The sequence below is a fragment of the Bubalus kerabau genome, chromosome X (genome assembly GCF_029407905.1).
Source record: "Bubalus kerabau isolate K-KA32 ecotype Philippines breed swamp buffalo chromosome X, PCC_UOA_SB_1v2, whole genome shotgun sequence".
Lineage (NCBI taxonomy): Eukaryota > Metazoa > Chordata > Mammalia > Artiodactyla > Bovidae > Bubalus > Bubalus kerabau.
Window position 1 is genome coordinate 103,252,513 of NC_073647.1, and position 20,331 is coordinate 103,272,843.

The 20,331-nt window shown below is 46.7% G+C and overlaps 2 protein-coding genes and 1 pseudogene across 6 annotated transcripts; 2 read left to right on the forward strand and 1 right to left on the reverse strand.

Moving 5' to 3' along the window:
* Positions 1-597: 597 nt before the first annotated feature.
* On the forward strand, positions 598-4,397 carry ERAS (ES cell expressed Ras). 5 transcript variants are annotated; one of them, XM_055563407.1, is made up of 3 exons: positions 598-1,089; positions 1,224-1,256; positions 3,422-4,397. In XM_055563407.1, exon 3 carries the CDS (start codon positions 3,466-3,468, stop codon positions 4,168-4,170), a length of 705 nt encoding a protein of 234 aa, XP_055419382.1. In that variant the 5' UTR covers positions 598-1,089; positions 1,224-1,256; positions 3,422-3,465; the 3' UTR covers positions 4,171-4,397. The 5 variants fall into 5 exon arrangements, with proteins under 5 accessions (XP_055419382.1, XP_055419383.1, XP_055419381.1 ...); XM_055563408.1 differs by lacking the exon at positions 1,224-1,256; XM_055563406.1 differs by lacking the exon at positions 598-1,089 and having other exon boundaries at positions 1,139-1,256.
* Positions 4,398-5,326: 929 nt separating this feature from the next.
* Positions 5,327-9,634, reverse strand: PCSK1N (proprotein convertase subtilisin/kexin type 1 inhibitor). The gene is made up of 3 exons (XM_055564917.1): positions 9,521-9,634; positions 5,950-6,422; positions 5,327-5,637 (listed from the first exon to the last, which is right to left on the reverse strand). Exons 1-3 carry the CDS (start codon positions 9,632-9,634, stop codon positions 5,445-5,447), a joined length of 780 nt encoding a protein of 259 aa, XP_055420892.1. The 3' UTR covers positions 5,327-5,444.
* A 1,424-nt stretch (positions 9,635-11,058) lies between these two features.
* On the forward strand, positions 11,059-11,334 carry LOC129639747 (ragulator complex protein LAMTOR5-like; annotated as a pseudogene).
* Positions 11,335-20,331: the final 8,997 nt, after the last annotated feature.

The window sequence follows — 20,331 nt, forward strand, 5'->3', positions numbered from 1 at the left end:
AGATTAAATGGTGAACTCTGTGAGACAAGGAGCACCTGCCTTAGAAATAGAAGGCTCACAGCCAGTCCCAGCTACACCCTGGGCTGGGAAGGTGAGAAAAATGATCATGAAGTGTCCTCATTAGGCCTCAGCCTTCCCATATGTCTTTTTGTCTTGATTGTCAGGGTGGGGAGAGGGGAACAATGTCCAGGTTTACCATGCTTAGATGTGGTGGTCATGGGTAGCTTTCCTGGGGGAAGAAGTATCTACTACTGACCAAGGGTGGGGAATTGGAGGATAATTGCGGGGCCGGCGGGGAGGGGGGGGGCGTTATTTCCCCTACATAATGAGAATTGCTTTGGCTACTCAAAGGAGTCCAGGCTGATGTTTCCTGGACTAGTTTTCATGGCCACCCTCGTGCTCCCAGAATGAGTATCAGAGCCTCACCCAATCAAGAAAAGAGAATGGGGAAAGGGGCTGCTGGTCAGCTCAGTCATCCCCTTTAAAGGAGCATTCTGGTTGCCCCACCTCCACAACTCCTGCTTACATTTCATTGGTCAGAATTGTGTCACATGACAGCCATAGCTGCAAGGGAGTCTGGGAAATGTAGCTTGGCACATATCTATCTCAAATCAGGTTCTTTAGACCTTTACAGAATAACACCTGCTTTGCAACTTTCTCCTCCCTTCAGGACCGGATGCAACTCTCTCCCATGCTACCAAAACGCCTGCTTGAGGCAGCGCAAGCTCCCAGGCCTCAGAGAGGCCCTCACAAAACATTTTGCAAAGACGGGACACTGAGGTCAAAAATGTGACAACCGCCCCATACACTAAACACACAAAATCACGTCCCAGGTGGGGGCAAGGTAAAGAGGTACAGCAGGATGCACGAGGTACACAGGGTAGTCAGCGCTTACAGCACACCTCAAGAATACCTCAGGGCGCACTCACCTAGGAGCGCTGACAAGGGTGCGCCAGCAGAGGGGCCTGAGGGCAGCCTGATGCGCATGTGCACTCCCATCTTCCCCTTCCCCATCCCGTCACTGGGACCTGAGGGAGCATCTCTGTCAGAGCGGCGGTTGGGGTCGCCACCGGCCTTCCTGGAACTGAGGTGAGCTGGGGCACCAGACCTCCCCCTGCGCCCCGCCCCCACACCGATCTGGGCGGTCCTTCTACTTAAGGCTGTGGGGGTGTGGCCGAGGTCAGGTGTGAGGGCAGTTTCCCCTGTTTGCCTCCTCTCCTCAGAGACCAGCAACCTCCAGCCGCCTTTGTGAGGACGTGAGTATGGACTTGGGTGAGGGTGTAGGCCCCAAGCGGGGAGCGGGGAGTCGGGAGTTGGGCGGGAAGGTGCAGGCCGAGCGCGGCTTTGGGGTGAAACCGGGTGTGCCCCTCTCCCAGCCCCACACCGGGCCAGCCTCCTGGGCTTTAGTCAGGGGATGCCTGACTGAGGTGGTGCGGAGCCTGGGCCACCTTGGAAGGAGATGGAGGGGACTGTCGTTGGGTGGACATGCCCCTCCCTCCTTGGGTCAGGGAGACGACAGCGGTTCATGCCTGGGGGAGGGGTCCCCGACCACCTTCCACTGGCAGTTGGCACCGTTGCTTCCCAATTCCCCTGCCACCCTGCAATGGTCTGTGTGACCTCGGGTCAGTCATCGCCACTCACTTTCCCAAGCCTCGCTGTTCCCGTTCCTCATTGCATGGCAGCCTCAGCCCCGGTGACCCCCGCCCAGAGCGAAGGCTCCTCGCACCCGGCCCTGTCTCAGGTGACAGCGGCCACCTCTCCGGCGGCCTGCACCCGTCCCCTGCCTCCAAACCCTCAGCAAAAACCCTGTCAGGCCGGCCTTCGGAACATCCCAAATCCCGCTCTGCTCTCATACAGGTCCCCTACGGCCTGCATTGCTGCCCTGGCTCCTGGCTGGCCCCCTCTCCTCGGCCCAACCTCATGATCTGATCTCTCCGTTTCTGCCCCCAATCGGGGTGGGGGGACCACCAGAGCTCCGTCTTCTATCAGGTCCCCCTTCCTGGCGGGAGAGCACATTCCACAGCTCTTTTCAGGGATCCTCTCAGGGCTGAGGCCCCACAGCTGGATCTCCACCTGGGACCTTCCCCCCTGCCCCAACTCTGACGCTGGGATCCCAAATGCCACAGAATTCCTCCATCCCGCCTAGCTGCCACTGCCCTGGGGCTTCCGGAGAGACTTGGGGCCTCAACCATTATGATGCATATCCTGAGGCCACACACCAAACCAAGATCGGGGATGTGTATTGAAAGGGTTAATGGTGACATTCTATTAATAGTGGACGCTAATTGAGCACCTGCTGTGTCTTCTAACTGCATGGTAATTTACTTGCTTATCTTGTTTATTGTCTCTTTCTCACTTCCAGAATCTTCCCAAGGGCAGGGACTTTATTTTGTTCTCAGCCACTTCACCACCCCCACACCTCCTGCCCCCAACCCTACCTCCCATCTCCACACCCATCACAATGCCTGGCATGCAGGAAGGTCCCCGAATTAGTGAATGAAAATTAAATTATAATAGAAATGCCTAACATTAACTAAGCACCTTCTCCCTGCTTATCACCTATTACTGAAGCATTCTTACTGATTTATCTTTGTTGTCTGTTTTCCTGACTAGAAAGTCACATTCAGGAGGGCCAGGGTTTATTAATCTCTTTTTTTCCCCCACCTCTTTGTCCTTGCCACACAGTAGGTTCTCAATAGCTATATGTTGAATAAGTAATAAAGACTAAATTCCAATGATTATGATTAACAGACTTCATAATTAGCTTAATTCTTTGGTTTATTGTTTCCATCTTTTTAAAATTTATTTTTAATTGAAGGATAATTACTATACTGTGTTGGTTTCTTCAATACATCAACATGGATGAGCCATAGGTATTCATATATTCCCTCCCTCTTGGTGTTTCCTTCTTTTAGAACATAAACTCCTGGGGGCAGGAATGCTGCTCACCACAAACTGTGTCTGGCAGTGTGCTGGGCTGCGGTCCAACAGTGACATGATCCGAAGTCGAAACTGATGAAATTCCTGCCGTCCCTCCAGAATGGGGAGGAACTGCTAATGGGCAGGGGCTATCTTTTCCAGGTGACTGGAAATGTTCTAAAATTAGATTACGGTGATGGTCACACAACTCCGTGAATGAATTTAAAAAACAATTATACACTTTAGGTTAACTTTACAGTATATAAGTTAATCAAGGTGTTTTAAAAAACCCTGCCTTCACAGAGTTTATGTTGTAAAGGGGAATAAGAGAGAATAGACAACATGAATAATGTATGTACTGTATTAGGTGATTGGTACACACTAGGCACTCAATAAATGTTGATTCAATGACACCTGGCTGTCCCTCTGTCCCTAAATGGTCTCACCTAATCCCCCAACCCCCTACCCCCCCCCATTGTCTTTCTTTTCTTCCCATCTGCAGGGCCTGCTGTCCACATCTCTTCCTTGAGCTGCCCGCTTGGAGCCATGGCACAGCCAACAAAGCCTGACATGTTTGATTTGGGCCTGGGCACCTGGAGCCCTAGATCCCGGGAGCAGAGCCACAGGGCTTGGGGGTCGCCCTCCAAGGGTGTAGGCAAGAAGCTGCCTGAGTACAAGGCAGTGGTGGTGGGCGCAAGTGGTGTGGGAAAGAGTGCACTGACCATCCAGCTGAACAACCAGTGCTTTGTGGAAGACCACGACCCCACCATCCAGGATTCCTACTGGAAGGAGATGGCCCTAGACCACGGAGGCTGCATTCTGAACGTGCTGGACACAGCAGGGCAGGCCACTCATCAGGCCCTGCGTGACCAGTGTGTGGCGATTGGCGATGGTGTGCTGGGTGTCTTCGCCCTCGATGACCCCTCATCTCTAGCCCAGCTGCAGCAGATGCGGGCCACCTGGGGCCCACACCACACCCAGCCCCTTGTCCTTGTGGGCAACAAATGTGACCTTGTGACCACTACTGGAGATGCTCGTGCCGCTGCTGCAGCCCTCGCAAAAAGCTGGGGGGCCCCTTTCGTAGAGACCTCAGCCAAGACACGCCAGGGTGTGGTAGAGGCCTTTTCCCTACTCATCCAGGAGATCCAAAGGGTCCGAGAGGCCATGGCAAAGGAGGCCACGACAGGGCCAGGTGGGGATAAAGGCCGGCACCAGAAAGCCATGTGCCACTGTGGCTGCTCTGTGGCCTGAAGGTCTTAAGTCTAGAAAAGTGGACCCTCCCCCAGACCAGGGTGATGGTTCCTTCTCATGAGCCCCCCTCTACCAGCAAGTAGCTGTGTGGAACACTGTTGGTGTCTCTCTCCTGGGGAGGTTTTCTTTTGGTGATGGGCTTTTTGGCAGTGTGGGACATAGTGTTGGTTGTGTTATGTCAAGTTGAGAGATTCTGTGCAAAATTAAATAAATTGTGTTCTTAGGTTTTAAAACTGCCTCCATGCCAAGTGTTATGTGGGTGGGAATGAGACTGGGTGGGGAGAATGTTATTGAGTTGTGAGAATTCTTCCATTCAAGAAATGTGGGGGAAAACCCCTATATGCCAGGCCCTGCTTTGGGTACAGAATATGTAGAGGCAAAACACTGAAAATCCCTGCCCTTGTAGATAGGACATGAGGCTATGTAGTAAAGGCAGGTGGAGGAATAGAGTGACGTGGAGGTCAAGGAAAGCCTTAGTAGGTGATATTTGAGCAAAATCTTGTGGAAAACTAGGGGCAGAGGGAATAGCCAGTGCGCACCAGTTACCACCACACTGACTCCCAATATCTTTAGGGCGGGGGTAACAGTACAGTAAGAGTGGCCTCTATACTATTAATATCTAATTAGATATTTAAACATTCATATCAAGCTAACAATTCATCCTATCCTCCTACCTTGATGAATACATTTTCTCAATGATCTGAAAGCCCAGAAGGTGACAGCATTGGGAGGGCTGACCCCTGGCCAGCAGCCCATTCCCTTTCTCTTCCCTCAGGTAGCCCCTCCCCATGTCAGGGAGTTCATGTGTGCAAGTGGACATCCCAGCACCATCCAAGCTCTATTCACCTGCCTCAGAAACAGCTTGGTCCTTGGGATGGACTCTGAGAAGGTGCTGCTGAAAGTGGCCCTCAAAGATTTCTGGGCTCCCCATTCCCAACCGAGGCCTAGAAATGGGGCACAAAATCTGGTAGGCACTGCCATTGCCCACATGGAGATCTGCCCAGGGAGGAGAGGCAGAGACTGCAGGGAAGGGGTTGTCTTAAAAGTGCTGGACCGAGGGCTGGGGCTCCTCTTCCTTTGTCTAAGAAGGGCCATCACCACTTAGTCCACAGGCCCCTTAGACACTGTCACTCACACAAACAAGTACATAGCTGCTTCAGATTACATTTATTGTGGGGTTGGGTGGGGATCCTGGGGTTCGAGGGCAGCAACTGTGGCTGGCGGGAGCTGGCAGGTTGTCCTGGACAGGAAGGTGCACGGGATCCTGGCGGTGCTCAGGGCAGGAGGCGGCGCGCTGGCGCTTGGGGTGCGGGGGTCTCCAGACGCTTCACACGCAGCAGGGCCCCCAGCACACCCTCAGGGGGTAGCTCAGGGCCAGTATCCTGGTCGGCGGCGCGGCGGAGGCGACGCGGGGCAGCGACGGCTTCGGTGTCGGCGATTCCCGTTAGGATCCGCCCCAACAAATACCTGCAGTGAGGAGGTGTCCGTGAGTCAACGCCTCGGCCCTAGGACCTGGAGGCCGCCGGTACCTCTAACCTCTCCGGGACCTGGCAGCCTCCTCCCACTCAGGCGTCCAACCGCTTTCTGGAGACAGGTGTCCCTGCCTTCCACTCCAGCCATTCGGACGAAGGGAGCCAGCCAGGCACCTCTGCCCCCACCTAGGGTCCCAGGACCTAGGTGTTCGCACCTCCACCCTGTAAAGAAGGCCCTCCGCCGCTCCTCGCCCCCTTCCTCCCAGGATGATGGCACCCGCCCCCCGACCACCCTTCGTGGAGGTACCTCAGCAGCTCGGGGTCCAGGTCTGGCGTCTCGTCGCCGGCGTCCTCGCCATCGGAGCCTGTGGGGCCATCGTCGTAGACGGGGGGCCGGAGTCTGAGCGCCGCGGCGGGGGCAGGGGCGGGGACAAGCTGGGCTGCCAGGGCCGCCGGGTCCAGGCGGGCGCGGAGCAGGGCGCGGGCGAGCTGCGTGGCGGGCGCGTCGGGGTCGTTCTCCAGGCCCAGGGCCGGGTCACTGGTGCGGGGTGCGCCCCAGATGCGCCGGAGCTGCGCCAGGACGCGCGCCTGCTGATCCTCGGCCTCCTGCGCCTCAGCCCGCGCCCGCTCCTGCCGTTCGGCCTCCAGCAGGTGCGCCAGCGCCCGCGCCAGCTCCTGCACAGCCCCCGCAGCCTCTCCCCTCTGCACCGCCCGCCGGAAGCGGCGGTGACCGCTGGCCTCAGCCAAGGGCGGCGAGGCTGCGCCCAGGCTGCGGGGCTCCTGTGGGAAGACAGGTTGGAGCGGGGAGGTCTTCAGCATTCGCCCGGCCAGAGACTCCCAACCCTCAGGACTCCGCGGACCTCAAATATCCCTAGATGCCACCAAAGGTGCCATGGGCCCTTGAATATGACTAGACACCCCTAAGGCCAATGGAGACCCACAAATATCTCTGGTCACACTTAGGGCCACCAAAGACCCCTAGATTCAACCCCCTCCCCCCATCGCGAACGATTTCCTAGTGACTCAGACCTTGCCCCTCCCCCCCCCCCCGGGGGCTGCAGAAGACCAGGTTTCTTTATAGGAATAGAGATGGTAGATATGACAGCAATGTATTTCTCTATATTAATGTTGTGGACAATAGGAACTTATATTTGCATTTTACAGATTCCTACTGTCCATTTGTTTTACCCAAAAGGTAGCAGACTGTTCTATGCCTTGTTTTTTGGAATCTTATGTCTAGATCCTACCCTAAAAGCATCCTTTCTTTCTTCGATCCTTCCTTTCTTCTGCTTTGAATCCCTCTCCTATGGATGTACAATAGTTTATTTAACCAATCCAACTGATGAACATTGAGGATGTTTCCAATCTTTTTCTATTCTTATAAATAATGTCGGAATGAAAAACTGTGTTCATATATCATTTATATATCTTTTGTATACATATATCATTTGTATATACAAGTCTATCTGTAAAATAAATTACCCAATGACTAATGTTCAGTTCAGGCAGTTTTAAAGCAATTTCAGTAAGTTTAAAGAAATAAAAGATATCAAAAGTATGAGAAAGGAACAAAAGACCATTAAATGGCCATAAAGGTTTGAAGAAGAGACATACAGAACATTTAGAAAAATAAATGACATTAAAAATTGAATGGGCAAGTTAAACCACAGATTCAGTGCAGTGGAAGAAATAGGATTGAACAGAGCTTGGAAACAGATGCACACACACTGACACTTGCTATGACAGAGGGGACACTGCAGAGCTATGAGGGACAGGAACAACTTCAGTAAATTGTGCAGGAAAAATAAGTGATCTAAATTTGGGAACAATGGAAAGGGAAAAAATTAATTTGACTACATTCAAGCTAAGAATTTCTTTTTATCCCAAGACACCATAAAAAGAATGAAAAGTAAAATCAGAGTAGGAGAATATGCTTGTAACACAAATAATCAATAAAGGAACAGTGTCCAATATACCAAAAATTCCTAAAAAGCAGTAAGAGAAAAGCAAATTAAAGTCTGACTATGTCAAATGTTGATGTCGACATAGGAAAAATGGAGGCTTTTATACATTGCTTCTGGGAACTCAACTGTCAAAATAGTGCTGAGGAACAATTTGGCAACGTCTTGAAAGATACACATATCATATGCCCCACTCCCGGGGTGTTACACCCCAGAGTAGCTTTTGTGCATATACTACTGGACAAAGGTTCATGAAAAATTACAGCAGCACTGTTCATAACAGCATAAAAGTGAAGGGAGGAAAAAAGAAACACCTAGAAACAACCCAAATGTTGTTGCTAGCATATTGAAAATGCATCTATAAATCATGATATACACATACACTCATGATATACTCATAGTGTAAAATATTATGCAGTAATAAGAATAAATTAATTATAGCCACATACTTCAATGTGGATGAATCTCACAATGTGTAAAAAAAATCAAGTTCCAGAATTCCACTGCAGACTGCCTGTTACAACCAGACACCCTGATGACTTCCTAGTGACCCCTAGTGACTACCAGGAGCCAGACACCCAGTATGATTCCATCTCTGTGACGAAAAACTAAACAAGATATTGTTTAGAGATACAGACATAGATGATAAGCTACAAACAAAAGTAAGGGTTAACAGAAAATACAGGATAATGATTATGGAAGAGAGAGACTGCTGTGGTGAAAGGCACCGAGGGGCTTCTAACTATTGGTCATGTTTGATTTAAGCTGAGTAATGGGCACACAAAGGGATTATTTTATCATTATTTCTTACACTGTATATATACATATCTTTAGATATATTCTCATATATAAAGAATACTTTTAAAAAACCATCCTTGATGCAGACAGCCTTGAACTCTACATTATAGAAGGATGGAAAAAAAAAAAAAAAAGAAGGATGTGCTCCAAGTGCCCTTGATGGCCACCACCCCTGAGACCCACCCCAGGGAATCACACACGTCAATCGTGCCCTCATACACACTACTTGGACTGACAAGCCTTGAGATGTCAAATATGCAACCCAACACTGCCACATCCACACTCGGGGGGCTGCACACATTCACACTAACCAATGCTATGCAGTTACAATCGCCAAGCCATCTAGATGCAAGAATACACACCACCCTTAAAGACATAATGCCGCACAGAGAGCAACATCATGGCTCCTCTCTCCACAATGACACAGCTCCACAAAGAAACAGTCTCATCAACACATATACAAAATCCCAGTCTCTCAGTTCAACAGAACCGAAATGGGGTGTGCACCTAGGGGATGCAAAGACCACTCCCTCCCAAACAAAAAGACAATCACACAGACACACACCCAAACACACAGACACACCCATAAGTCACACCATCACCACAGGAATCACAAACACACCGGTGCACACTGAGAAAACTCACACACAGAAGCTTCACACACAGTGCACACCCGGACCCACAATGGCACCTTTGTATGGATGCTCGTAAGCGCTTACATCAAAAGAAACACACAGAGACAGCACACACTCATATCCCTGTCATCACATCTTGCGGACACAGACCGAGGCCCGCATCCCCCGCCTTACAGTGTGCTACGCCCGTGGACAGCGCCACAGGAGGCGGGCGGGGCGAGGCCGGGCCCAGCGCCTAGTGCGGAGGGATGCGCAGGGCGCGGCGGCCAGACGACCCCCAGACACTGCCACCCACACACCCAAGAGACGGAGGCTGGCATGGCCTGGGCGCAAACTGGAGGCTGGACCCCAGGCCCCCATGGCCGATCTCTCCACAGGTCCCGAGAACTGGGGCCAGCGAGGATAAGGGGCCAGTGGCTAGGCACCGACCCTCGCCTGTAGCATCCTCCCCCCACCCCCACCCAGAGCCCTACCCGGGTCGCACCTTTACCGGCCTTGCGCAGAGAGTGCGGGGTGGCTCAAGTAAGCCCAAGAGCAGCAGCACCAAAAGGCCGACGCCCCCGGCCCGCGGCCCGTGGAGCAGTGGCGACCCCGCCATGCTGCCCCAGCGAGCCGGGCTCCGGACGGGCGGACTGACTGGCAAGTGCGCAGCGTCTGAGCTACCCTGCACCGCTGCGGTGCTTTGCGGCTGCGCACGCTGAGGAATCTTGCCCTTCCCTGCCCATCCCATCCTGTCTACGCAGGCGCAGCCTTTAGCTCCCTCAGCCTCTGCATCCTGCCCGTTGCCAAGGAGATGCCCGAGGGGCAAGGTGATGAGCTGGAGCCTTTGATGGCGGTTGCCATGGCAGTCGGAGGCCAGTAGCCAGAGCAACAGACTTTGCTGTCGCCTCAGCAGACAGGCAGGAAAAATGACTCAGTGGAGTGGAATGGAGGTCTGGTCCCCTCTGCCGCCCCACTTCTTGGGGAGGAGATATACGATTTTGTTCATTGGATAAACAGTTACGGATGGCCTATGGACCATGGCCTTTATAGAGTGATGAGTTCAATTAGCTCACCATTCTAAGGTGCTGTCCCTTACCTGCATAAAGCGGTTACTAGTAACTGTCTCCCAGAGTGGCTTTGAAGGTTTAATAAGAATGGTATTTAGAGGACTTCCCTGGTGGTTGAGACTTCACCTTCCAATGCAGGGAGCAATGGATTTAATCCCTCATCAGGAAGCTAAGATCCTACATGCCTCCTAGCGGAAAACATAAAACAAAGCAATGTCATAACAAATTCAATTTTTAAAAAAACTTTTAAAAAATGGCATTTAGTAGGAGCTCAATAAAAGTTCCTTTCTATCCTTTCCTTGTCTCTTTCCCAGTATCTTCATCTCTCCATTGCTCTGTTTCTCTTTCTGACCTTATATGCCCATAGGTCTCTCTGTCTTCCCCTCCCATCTATCTCTTCCTGCCTCTGATTCTTTCTCTCCCTTCATCTCTGCAACCTTCCTCCTGTCTCTGTCTTTATTTTGTTGTCTCTATCTACTTGTCTTCCATAGATACGTAGATCGATTTCACTCATAAATTGTTCCAAAAGGATTTTAAGCCATGTAAAATGATACAGCAAACAAAACAAAACTTTGGTAAAATTTCTGTATCTATAGGGGGAAAAATAACAGGAAGGGCATATCAGTGGTTATTGTGAGTGCAGGGGGAGATGACAGGTGCTTTGTCACATTCTCCTTTACATTTTTCTCTGTTATCTGAAAAAAAGTTTCAATTAATATGTATTATTATTATAACCAGATTTTTAAAAGATATTTTCACTTTGGTTGGAATTTAAAAAGTATGGTAACATGACATAAATCAAAAGTGAATAAAAGAAAGATCCATTTGTGTTGCTGTGAGTATATCTAATCCATTCTAACTGCTTCTACTGTGCGTGCTCAGTCATGTCCAACTCTTGCTCGGTGAGAATACTGGAGTGGGGACCAAGGAGCACCTCACACCCGTGGCAAAGAAGGAGGTGACATGCGGCGGGATGGAGGCTACCTTAGAACAGCACTTGGAGGACACAATGAAGAATCCATCCATTTTCGGAATCCTGTGCACAGATTCACAGGGACTCAATCTAGGTTGCTGCGGAACCCTGTGAGATGAGCATGCTGGGGTGATATCTGTTCTAGCCCAGCAAGCAGCTAAGCTAACCTTGGACCCCACTGATATTCTTGTGGTGTATCTAGAATCAAATAATGGGAACATTATGATCCAGAAGCACGATGGCATCACAGTGGCAGTTCACAAAATGGCCTCCTGACAACTCGTATCAGTTCTCCAGCAGCCTGTCACAGGGACTCATTCATACCTTATGTTAATTATCTTATAGAACTATTAGACCATTCATGTAATATGTATTGAGCACTTTTCTATTAATTTTAGAGTAGGCTGCATTTTGACACTCTGTGAATTGACTTATCAAAATACTAGTTAAGGAAAGTATCATGTTTTGAAGCAACATATTTAGGTCACCTTGTATATAGAATTTTGTTATGTTTAATAAACCTGGTTGGAGGAAAAAGGAGAATACTGGAGTGGGTTGCCAGGGGATCTTCCCAACCCAGGGATCGAGCCTGCATCTCCTGTGGCTCCTGCATTGGCAGGTGGATTCTTTACTACTTGAGCCACCTGGGAAGCCCCAAAATCCTTATACACATCCACTTATGAACCTGAAGATTATATGCTCAGGGATAATGTAATGGACACACAATTAAGATGGCCCCCATGATCCTTGTCTCCTTGTATTCTCATCCTTGGGTAATCCCCTCCCTTTGAGTATGTGTGTGTCCAAAGGTGATCAGATGTATGTGATTACATGTAGATAATCATGTTAAAAATGAGGTGGAAATGATCAACTTGTGAGGCAACTCCCACTCCCTTTCATGAAACAATTGACCACTTTGGAGAACCTCACATGGCAAGGAATAGAGGGTGGCCTTTAGGAGCTAAGAGTGACCCCAGCTGACAGCCAGCAAGAAATTGAAGCCTTCTGTCCTATGACTGCAAGGAACTGAATTCTGCCAACAACCTGAGTGAGCTTGAAAACAGATCCTTCCCCAGACGAGCATCAAATGAGACTGTAGCCCTGGTCAACACCTTCATTTCAACTTTGTGAGACCCTAAGCAAATAACCCAATTAAACCATACCCTGACTCCTGACCCACAGATACTGTTAGTTAATGTTTTAAGCTGAGAAGTTTATGGTAATATTGTTACACAAAAGATAATCTGAATAAAAGAAGACATGTTTCATTCTCTTGGATGAGACTATTTCATATTATAACTATTTCAGTTATATCCAAATTACTATATAATTTCTATATAACCTTAATTTAAATCCCAGCTGAACATTTTAAGGAAAATCAATAAATCTTATTCAATAAAGTATATAAAGAGTCCACACAAAACTTTTACATGCATGTTCAAAGCAGCATTTTTCATAATAGCCCCCAAATAGAAACAACTCAAATATCTGCCAACTGATGACTGGATAGACAAAATGAGGTATATCCATAAAGTGGAATATTACTCATCCATAAAAAGAAACAAAGTACTGATACATGTTGCAATATGGATGAAACCTGAAAATACGCAGTGAAAAGGAGCCAGACACAAAAAGTCACATAATTTGTGATTCCATTTATGTGAAATGCTCAGAATAAGCAAATTCATAGAGATAGTTGATTAGTAGTTGCCAGGGGCTGAGGGGAGAAGAGAAGGGAACAGGGGTGGCTGCAAATAAGTACAGGGTTTCTTTTTGAGGTGATGAAAATGTTCTGATGTTAGATAATGGTGATGGGTGACCAACTTAGTGAATATACTAAAAACCATTGAATTGTACACTTTAAAATGATGAATCTTGTGTATATGGATTATATCTCAATAAATAAATATCTATAAAAAAGAATAAAGATTTGTGAAGTGCTAAATCATTTCTGAAAAAGATAAAAAAGTAGACTTGACTTATCAGGTATTAGGATGTGTTCTAAGGCCAGAAAGGTAAGATGGTGTATGGAAAACTGAAAGAAAATAAGCTGGAGTCCTACCTCATACCATATACAAACAATAGCTCCGGACAGGTTAAAGATTTTCATGTAAAAGAAAACACTATACATTAATATGCCATGTGACCTAGGGATGGGGAGGGACTTCCTGAACAAAACTTCAAAAGAACAAACCACAAGGAAGAATGTTAATGACGATGTACATATCAAAATTTACAGTTTCTGTTTAATAAATGAACCTATACACAAAGTTAACAGATGAAACAGCAAATATCTATTTGCTGTAGCTGAAATCACCAGAGATTAAACATCCAGAATATAAAAGTGACTTTGAGAAACAGCAAGAAAAAAACAAGAGCCTCAAAGAAAAATGGGCAAAGGATAGGAATAGAAAGCTCACACAAGAGGAAACCCATGAGGTTATCAAGCATGTGAAGACATGCTCAATTTTACTAATCATTAGAGAAGTGCAATTTTTTAATTGAACAAATTTTTCCATTTTTAATAGAAAAAAAGTTAGGCAATATGACTTCTACACTGTAGACTTGTTCCTGAAAGGTAGGGTCCAGCTGCTCACTGCTCAAAAGCCAATAAAATGAAATATTATTTTATATCCATCACACTGGAAAAAATTAGAAAACTGAATCACATGAAATTTGGCAGTCTTATGGAGATACAGGGACTTTCATGTACTGTTGGTGAGAGTCTGGGCTTAAGCAGCCATTTTGGGCAATTGTCTGGCAGTACTCAACCAAATTTAGCCTGTACACCAGAGTTGTCAAGTACCCAGTGTAAGAGGGTCTACCACCCATAGTGGGGGAGGGGGCTGGGAAAATTCCCCCTGAGAAAGGGTATCTATGCTGAGATCTAAAGGTCCAGGAGGAGTTACCCAGGGAGATGGGTATAGGGGGAAAGCATTTCAGGCGAGGGAATTGCACAAGAAAAGGATCTAAGCTGAGAAGCAGCATGGCATGTTCAAGGAAGTGAAGTAAGGCTGGTGAGCCTGAAGCACAGCGGGACATGTTTTAATTCGCTGTATTTTGAAGCCTTCTGAGAGAGTGTGGCAAAATGGTCTAATGAGCAGACACATCTAACTCCCTTCCTTCCCCCAAATTCCCCCAAAGCAACCCCCCAAAATACCTTGAGTGGTGCTTTTCAAGGGAGCCATCAGGGGACCAATTATTCTGAGGCATTCTTTAGGAGACAGATTGCAGATGGAGTCAAGCCATGCAGGGTGGTGGGGTGGGGCGGGGGGGAGAGTTAAGAATCAACCCCCAATTACAATGGATGGGGATAGACTTTTGCAGAAGTAAAAACATAAAAACAAGTCCATTGGCTCTCTGTGGTTGTCATTCCTGCTGTTTGCTAGGATTTTCATTTTTTTCTCCCTTTCAGGACCATGGAAGGTGGGATGATTGTACTTCCTCATGACTGAGTGGAAACAGCCAGTGTGGCTTCAGGCTGGAGCACTTGATTGCCAGTATGAGCTCCTCCAGAGCTCTGTCACTCTAATTCTTTTTATTTTATTTTATTTTAAAAAATTTATTTGGCTGCATCTGGTCTCAGCTGTTGGCACACGGGCTCTCTAGGTGTGGTACAGGGGCTTAGTTGCCTCAAAGCATGTGGAATCCTAGTTCCCTGACCAGGGGATGGAACCCGTGTCCCCAGCACTGCAAGGTGGACTCTCAACCACTGGACCACCAGGGAAGTTGTTCCAGTCTGATTCTTCAAAAATAGCCTGTATTTACTGTTACTCCCAAATTCATATCTCTAGCCCGGGCTTCTTGGGATTCAAACTCCAACTGCCTCCTCAACATTTCTACTTGGGTAGAAAGAAGCATTTCAATGTTAACTTCCCCAAACTCCAACTGTTGATTTACTGTCTTTCAAGGCCTGCTCTTCCACTGTAAAGACAAAAACAAAACAAAAACTCTATTCTTCTCTCAGTCTCCCCCATCTCCATAAGTGGTCCATCATTCACCCAGCTTCTCAAATCAAAAACCATAAAGCATCCTTTTTTTAAAAAAAAATTATTGTAGTATAATTGATTTACAATGTTTTATTAGTTTCAGGTGTACAACAAAGTGAATGTATATGTCTATTTTCTTTCAGAAATATTGAATAGAGTTCCCTGTGCTATGCAGAAGGTCCTTGTTAGTTGCCTATTTTATATATAGTAACATGTGCATGTAGAGCTTTCCCAGTGGTTCAGCAAAAAATAACCCATCTGCCAATGCAGGAGACACAGGTTCGATCCTTGGATCAGGAAGATCCTCTGGAGGAGCAAGCCACTCCAATATTCTTGCCTGGAGAATGCCATGGACAGAGGAGCCTGGTGGATTACAGTCCATAGGGTCCCAAAGAGCTGGATACAACTGAGCAACTGAAAACACACACACAATTTGTGTATGTTAATCCCAATCTCCTAATTTACCACCTTCCCCCATATATCCCCTTTGGTAATTATAAGTTTGATTTTGAGATCTGAGCTTGTTTCTGTTTTGTAAAAAATTCATTTGTATCATTTTCTATAAGATTCCACATATAAGTGATGTTATATGATATTTGTCTTTCTCTGACTTACTTCACTTAGTATGATAATCTCTAGGTAAATCCATGTTGTGGCAAATGGCATTATTTCATTCTTTTAAAAACCATAAAACACCCTTGATACCTCTCTTTTTCTCACCTCCACATCCAGTCTCTGAGCAAATCCTTTAAAATAGATCCATAATCCAACTCCTTCTCTTCGCCTCCACTGCCAGCACTACCGTGTGTCATTTGGACCCTTGCAGTAGCCACCTCACCGGTCTCCCTGCTTCTTTCCTTGCCCCCTGATAGTTTCTTTTCCTCATAGCAGCCAGAGGGACCCTATTCTAATTAATGTTCCTATGTACTCAGCATTCCTTCCCAGCTCCCATCAGAATAAAAGCTGAAGTCCATGTACCCACATAAAGCCTATGGTCCATGAGGTCCTGTGAGATCTTGCCCATGTTACCTCTCTGACCTCCCATCCTACCACTGTCCCCCTCATTTTCTCTGTACCTGCACTGGTCTCCTTTCTGTTCTTCATACATGCCGAGCATGTTCCCAACCTCAGTGTCTTTGCATTTGCTATTCTTTTTGCATGTGGCTTGTTCCTTTGTTTCATCCTGGTCTGTTTAGGTATCAGCCCTTCACAGAGGCCTTCCTTGATCTTTCTACCTCAAATTCTCTGTGTCTAGGTCTGATTTATTTTCCACTGTAGCACTTTTCAATTTCTTTCATCATATTTCCTCTATAATGCTTTATATACTATCTCCCCAATTACAGTGTAAGTTTCATGGGGACAGTCTTCAATCTCTTCACCACTGCATCCCCAAACCTATAGTATAATAGGAGTTCGATAAGTATGTATAAAGCATTGAGTTAATTAATTTAAGAATAACCAATGGGACAAAACAGAAAGACTAAGAACAAATGGAATAGGGGGAAAAATGAGAGGAAACAAAAGTAATCAAAGGAATATAGAAACTTCTTATATATTGCTAATACTACACTCAAAAATAAGAACAGGTCTAGGACTTCCCTAGCTGTCCAGTGGTTAAGATTCACACTTCCAATGCAGTGGGGTTTGAGTATGATCCCTTGTAGGGGAACTAAGATCCTGCATGTGAAAGTCAAAGTGACAGTTGCTGAGTCATGTCTGACTCTGTGAGAGGGCCAGAATTCTCCAGGCCAGAACACTGGAGTGGATAGCCTTTTCCCTTTTCCAGGGGATCTTCCCAACCCAGGGATCGAACCCAGGTTTCCCACATTGCAGGCAGATTCTTTACCAGCTGAGCCACAAGGGAAGCCCAAGATCCTGCATGACACATGGCAAAAAAAGGACACCAAATTAATAACTCAAATTCACATGAATAAACAAAGAAACTTGCTAAAGGTAACTTCAGAGGTAAATATTAGGTTGGTACAAAAGTAATTGTGGTTTCAGATCGTGAATTTTAAGTCATTATGCTGCTGCTGCTGCTGCGTCACTTCAGTCGTGTCCGACTCTGTGCGACCCCATAGACGGCAGCCCACTTTTCAACAGGCATTAACAGAACTCCAGGAGACGACTCCTGACCCAGCCTCTGAGTCAAGCAAGCCTCTATTTGAGCCAGGAACAGAGGTCCTCATAAAAACATTGGGATCTGGGGGCCCATCCCTCGAGGCCCTCTGGGAAGGCCCTTACAAGGTTATTCTTTCTTCTCCCACAACTGTCAAAGTGCCAGGAATTGATCCGTGGGTACATCACACTCGAGTTAAGAGATGGCACCCTGACCAGAACCAAGTGACTTCATTTTAAGTCTTTACTTTCTATGCTCTGACTTTGTACTTTTCAGATGGGCCTGATAATCTATCTGAGCTTACTTCTGCTGACTCTAAAAATCCTGAGTCTGCAGTTTGATCCTCAAGACAGTGCCTTCCTGTCCTGGGCTCCCTCATATGCTGCATTCCACAATCAGTCTAACTGCTGGGTTTGCAGAGTGCTCCCCTCTTCATCAGTAGAAGGCTTCCCGTGGTGGACATCTCCACTTCAAGGAAAAGACTTTCTCCAAGTCTGTGAATACCTTCAACAACAATCATATATGATGCCTCTTCTTCATCTGATGACATCTAACAACCGTAAAATGGACTGGTGCAACACATTGCACTTTATGGACATAACGTGACTTTTTAATTTTGATTTTAAGTTGTTTTAATGACTATTTTGCCTTGCACCTGGAACTGTGTAACTGGATTTGTTTCTAGTCGCATGAAAGCTTTTAAGTTACAAATGGTTGCTCAAACTCCTGCTACTGCTGCAGCTTCCTCCAACTACTATTTGGGGCCCCTGGATCAGATATCCTCAATATGAGGATTAAGAGAATATGTTGTCTCACCAATTTAGGGACAACGCCCTTTGTCAGCTCTGAAGCAGTTACGGAACAAAAACGATGCCCCTTTTCCCTAGACAACATAATTCTCCTAAAAGAAAAGGGGGGAATGAGAGGGTAACAGGCAGGAAGGGCCAGGGGTCTCCAAACGGAGACAATAGCCTGCAAGTGTCAGACATATTTATCTCTCTTAAGCGGCAGGAGGAAACAAACTAGTGATATTTTTTTCTTCTCTTTACAAATTTAAAAGGAGGTTTCTCTTAAAATACTGTGTTGCCATAATGACACCTGGTTTCACCTGAAGTTAACTATTCTCAAACCTTGAGATAACCAATGCATTTTTCTTATGGAAATGTTTGTCTTAAGCTATGTTAATGTACTATGCATTTACCCCAAACTCTGTCTTCAAGTTGGTTCTGCCTAATGGCTCAGAACCTACTTGTTATCTGAACCTACTGGCTCAGAACCAGTATGTTATACTCAGACATTGTTCCCCAAATCTATGTAAATGAAACTATTTGTATGGTAATCTGCCCTTCTACAAGATTCAAGTCAATCGTTTTATGGCCCGGGATGAACATTTTGGTGCCAAGATTATCCCAAAATGCATTTTATGGGTGAGGGGCCTGGTGCCATTCTGAGTTTTAAGACATTCCTTTCTTTCATTAACAGACTGTTAGTGACTATATAACATCCAGCTGAAGACTAACAGGGGGGTATTCTTCTGATGCCTATGTCAGAAGCTTTCTCTATCTCCTTCATATTTTAATAAAACTTTACTACACAAAAGGTCTGAGCAATCAAGCCTCGTCTCTGGCCCCGGATTGAATTCTTCTCCTCCAGAGGCCAAAAATCCTGGTGTCTTTTCATTCAACAACAACCTTTCACCACCAGGCTCCCCTGTCCCTGGGATTCTCCAGGCAAGAACACTGGAGTGGGTTGCCATTTCCTTCTCCAATGCATGAAAGTGAAAAGTGAAAGTGAAGTCACTCAGTCGTGTCTGACTCTTAGCGTTCCCATGGACTGCAGCCCACCATATAACTAGGCTCAATCACATCTTTATTAATCAAAATAGGAACCATTACAATCAACACATCTTTGCCAGTGAGTAATAAGTTTGCTTATTCTTGTAGCAGACTTCCCTGTAGCTCAAATGGTAAAGAATATCCTACGATGCAGGAGACCAGGGTTTGATCCCTGGGTCAGGAAGATCCTCTGGAGAAGGCAATGGCAATCCACTCCAGTATTCTTGCCTGGAGAATCCCATGGACATAAAAGCCTGGTAGGCTACAGTCCGTGGGGTGGAAAAGAGTCGGCAATGACTGAGTTACTAACACACACATTCTTGTAGCATAAAAATCCTTGTTTCAAGATTTGACATACTCTTAGAAAGCATTTTCCCTGCAAAAAGTTGTCCTGATGCTTGAGGAAGTGGTAGCCAGTTGGCAAGAGGCCAGGTGAATGAAGTGGATGAGACAAAACTCTGTAGCCCAATTTGTTCAACTTTTGAAGTGCTGGTTATGCAACGTGCCATCAGGCGTTGTCATGGAGAAGAACTGGGCCTTCTCTGTTGACCAATGCCGGTTGCAGGTGTCACAGTTTTCAGTGCATCTCATTAATTTGCTGAGCATTATTTCTCAGATGTAATGGTTTTGCTGGGGTTCAGAAAGCTGTAATGGATCAGACCAGCAGCAGATCACCAGTGACCATGACCTTTTTTTGGTGCAAGTTTGGCTTTGGGAATTGCTTTGGAGCTTCTTCTCTGTGCAACCACTGAGCTGGTCATCACCAGTGGTCATATAAAATACACTATTTGTCGCACATCACAAGCTGATCAAGAAATGGTTCATTGTCATTGCACAGAATAAGAGAAGATGACACTTCAAAACAATGATTTTTTTTTTTATTTGCAGTCAGCTATGAGGCAGGCTTCCCAGGTGGCTCAGTGAATAAAGAATCGCCTTCAATGAAGGAGACTCAGGTGACTCGGGTCCAAAATAGGAAGATTCCCTGGAGGAAGGCATGGCAACCCATTTCAGTATTCTTGCCTGGAGAAACCTATGGACAGAGGAGCCTGGCGGGCTACTGTCCATAGGGTCACAAAGAGTCAGACACAACTAAAGCGACAGAGCACACATGCACAGTGGGGAGGCACCCACTTATCAAGCTTTTTCACTTTTCTAATTTGCTTCAAAGGCTGAACAACCATAGAATGGTCGACAAGTTCTTCAGCAACTTCTCATGTAGTTGTAAGAGGATCAATGCTCTCTATTGGTCATTGTCAACTACCAATGGCCGGCCACTACACTCCTTATCTTCAAGACTCTCCTTTGCAAAGCTTCTTGAACCACTGCA